The 2635-nt window shown below is 38.1% G+C and overlaps 1 protein-coding gene across 1 annotated transcript in view; it reads left to right on the forward strand.

The window, feature by feature from the left end:
• SPATA6 (spermatogenesis associated 6) overlaps positions 1-2635 on the forward strand; it is a gene marked incomplete at its 5' end in the record, with an annotated part of 50084 nt that overhangs the window by 20158 nt on the left and 27291 nt on the right. Inside the window, one exon of the mRNA XM_006762799.2 lies at positions 1594-1674. Within this exon, the coding sequence (XP_006762862.1) occupies positions 1594-1674 (81 nt within the window). The remainder of the gene's footprint in view (positions 1-1593; positions 1675-2635) is intronic.

Below are 2635 nucleotides of genomic sequence, written 5' to 3' on the forward strand. Positions count from 1 at the left end.
GCTACGTGACTTAGTACAAGTCATGTTTCACCCATCTGAGCCTGAATGTCCTCACCAATAAGGACAAGATGGTAATACCCAATTTTTAGGTTGCTCTTACAATGAATCCTTGCTTTGCTCTTGGATCACTGTCCTGGGAGCACTGGCTGCCATGTCAGGAGGACACTCAAGCAGCCAGTGGAGAGGTTAATTTGACGTGGAGCTGAGTCCTTGCTGAAAATTAGAGAAGAACCGAGGCCTTCAGCCAAAGCTGTGAATGAGCTTCTCTAGATGCAAACCCCCCAGTCCCAATAAAGCCTTCAGGTGACCACAGCCCACGTGACATCTTGATTGCAAGCTCATGAGAGATTTTGAGCCAGACCCACTCAGTTCAGCATCTTACACAATCCTGCCCCATAGAAACTATGTGAGGTGATAAGTGCTTACTGATGTTTTAAAGTGCTAAGCAATATGTTATCAGTAATAGATAACAAAGAAACATAATGGATATTATTAATAATAGATAAGTGTGCAGAAAAACAATGGTTCACTTAATTTTTAGGCAAGTCAGAATTGTTTTTCTGTAGCGTGTGTGATGTTTGAAACTTCAAACTTAGTAGGTCCAAGGCTGGGTTTGTAGAGGACAAATGTAGGCACCTTTGGTCAATTTCTGACTTCTATCTATATTAGAGAGAAGCTGCACTGAGAACAGAAAATATCTTTGAATGTTTTGGTGAAGGCATAACTTGCGTGCTTCCAAATATTTTCTCAGGTGCTTTGTGACTGTTCCTTTGAATTTCACCATTTGTCTTCACTTATCTCAAAAAAGTGAAAAGATCTGAATGTAAGATACATTATGGGAAAAAATGTTGGAGGAATCGGTACAGATTCCTCTTCTTATTTTCGACAACTGCATATCCAGGAGCTGTGATTTTTCTTTTTAACATGAAGAGACTATCCAAAGTATTTCTTGTTTATGTAGTTAGATATGATTTTAGTTGTAAAATAAAAAGAGCTAAAATCCATTAAGTATTTTCATGTATCTGTGACTTTAATATTGCATCATAGTTTAAAAATTTTTAAAGAAATTTGACAGGGAAATACTTAAAAATAAAAAAGTATATCATTTATTTCATAAAAGTAATATAATCAACTTGTAAGTGAATCACAGACAGTGAAACTGTTTCCAGCTAACAGTTAGCATCACTATGTTGTCTTTATCTCCATTAGGAAGTGCCAATGAATCCTCTGAAACTTGACAAGTATCTGTTACTTTAGGTCATATTTTCATCACTAATATCTTTTTATAAAAATTTAAATGTCTAGCCCCTAGCAGGTTTGGCTGTGGATAGAGTGTCAGTCTAGAGACTGAAGGGTCTCAGGTTCAATTCCAGTCAAGGGCACTTATCTAGGTTGCAGGCTCGATCCCTGGCCCTGGTCAGGGGATGTACAGGAGGCAACTAATCGATGTGTCTCTTTGACATGGATGTTTCTTTCTCTCTTTCTCTCTCCCTTCCACTCTCTTTAAAAATCAATGGAAAAATATCCTCAGGTCAGGATTAACAGCAACAACAAAACATTGAAATGTCTAAAAATACTTCTTTCCCCCCTCAGGGAATTGCTCCAAAGCTGGAATTTTCTACAACCTCAGTGATTACTGAATGTCTAATAAGTTCAAGGAAGTGCCGAACTCAGGTTAGTCACTTAAAGTATTTAATGGTTTAATTTATTTGTTCACATTTATGGGCATTTGGCAAACAGTATTATTATTATTTTACTGCAGCTGTTTTCACTTTTTTTGGTCAATCTTTAGTTTAGGTAAAACAATTATCATAGGTTTTAGCAGTTTGGTTACATTTTTTTAAAACATTTTTTAACTTTATTTTTATTTTTGACATTATTATGGATGTCCCCATTTCTCCTCCCCAACTTTGCCCAACTCCACCCACCCCCTGCCACCCCTTCCCGCTTGCCATCACCACATTGTCGTCTGTGTCCATGAGTTATGCATATATGTTACATATGTTCTTTGGCTACATCTTAATAAATGTGAGAGTGAAAGGTCTACTACACATGATAGATGGTGCCAGGATATTATTTTTTTTTTAAAAAAACACGACTTTATGGGCCTTTCTTTAATGCCAAGAAATGAGGCTGTCAGAAAGATGTTGAGAACAAGACGTCCCCCGAGAACTAAATTGGAGGCTTCTATAAATCTTACAGAGGATAAAGGTTACTGCAGAACGTTCCAAGGATACCTTTTTAGCAAATATGACTGAGGTCTCAGGCTGGGATATTGGTGTTTAGTGAGTTATGTTTTCTTGAGTGTCTCTAATTCCTTAAGGGACTATTGCTCAGTTTGGCGAGGTTACTGTTACTATCAGATCAATTGAACCTTGGACACTCCAGCCTAAGTATCTTCTATATTTTTGAAAACTGCTTTTAGTAAACTGAGATATCCGGCTCTAATATTCCATTCTGGTCTAACTTCTTGAATCACCAGGGTCACCTTGCTACCTTGTCCAGTGCTTATCTCTTACTGCCTAGGCATCACTCATATGTGGTTGCATTATGACCAGGTAACAATGACCAGCCTGTGATGAAGAGCCAGTGATATATAAAGGCCTGAGGGCTCAAGCAGGGCAGGACGGGGCCT

This window comes from Myotis davidii, unplaced genomic scaffold (genome assembly GCF_000327345.1).
Source record: "Myotis davidii unplaced genomic scaffold, ASM32734v1 scaffold539, whole genome shotgun sequence".
In the NCBI taxonomy this organism is placed as follows: Eukaryota; Metazoa; Chordata; class Mammalia; order Chiroptera; family Vespertilionidae; genus Myotis; species Myotis davidii.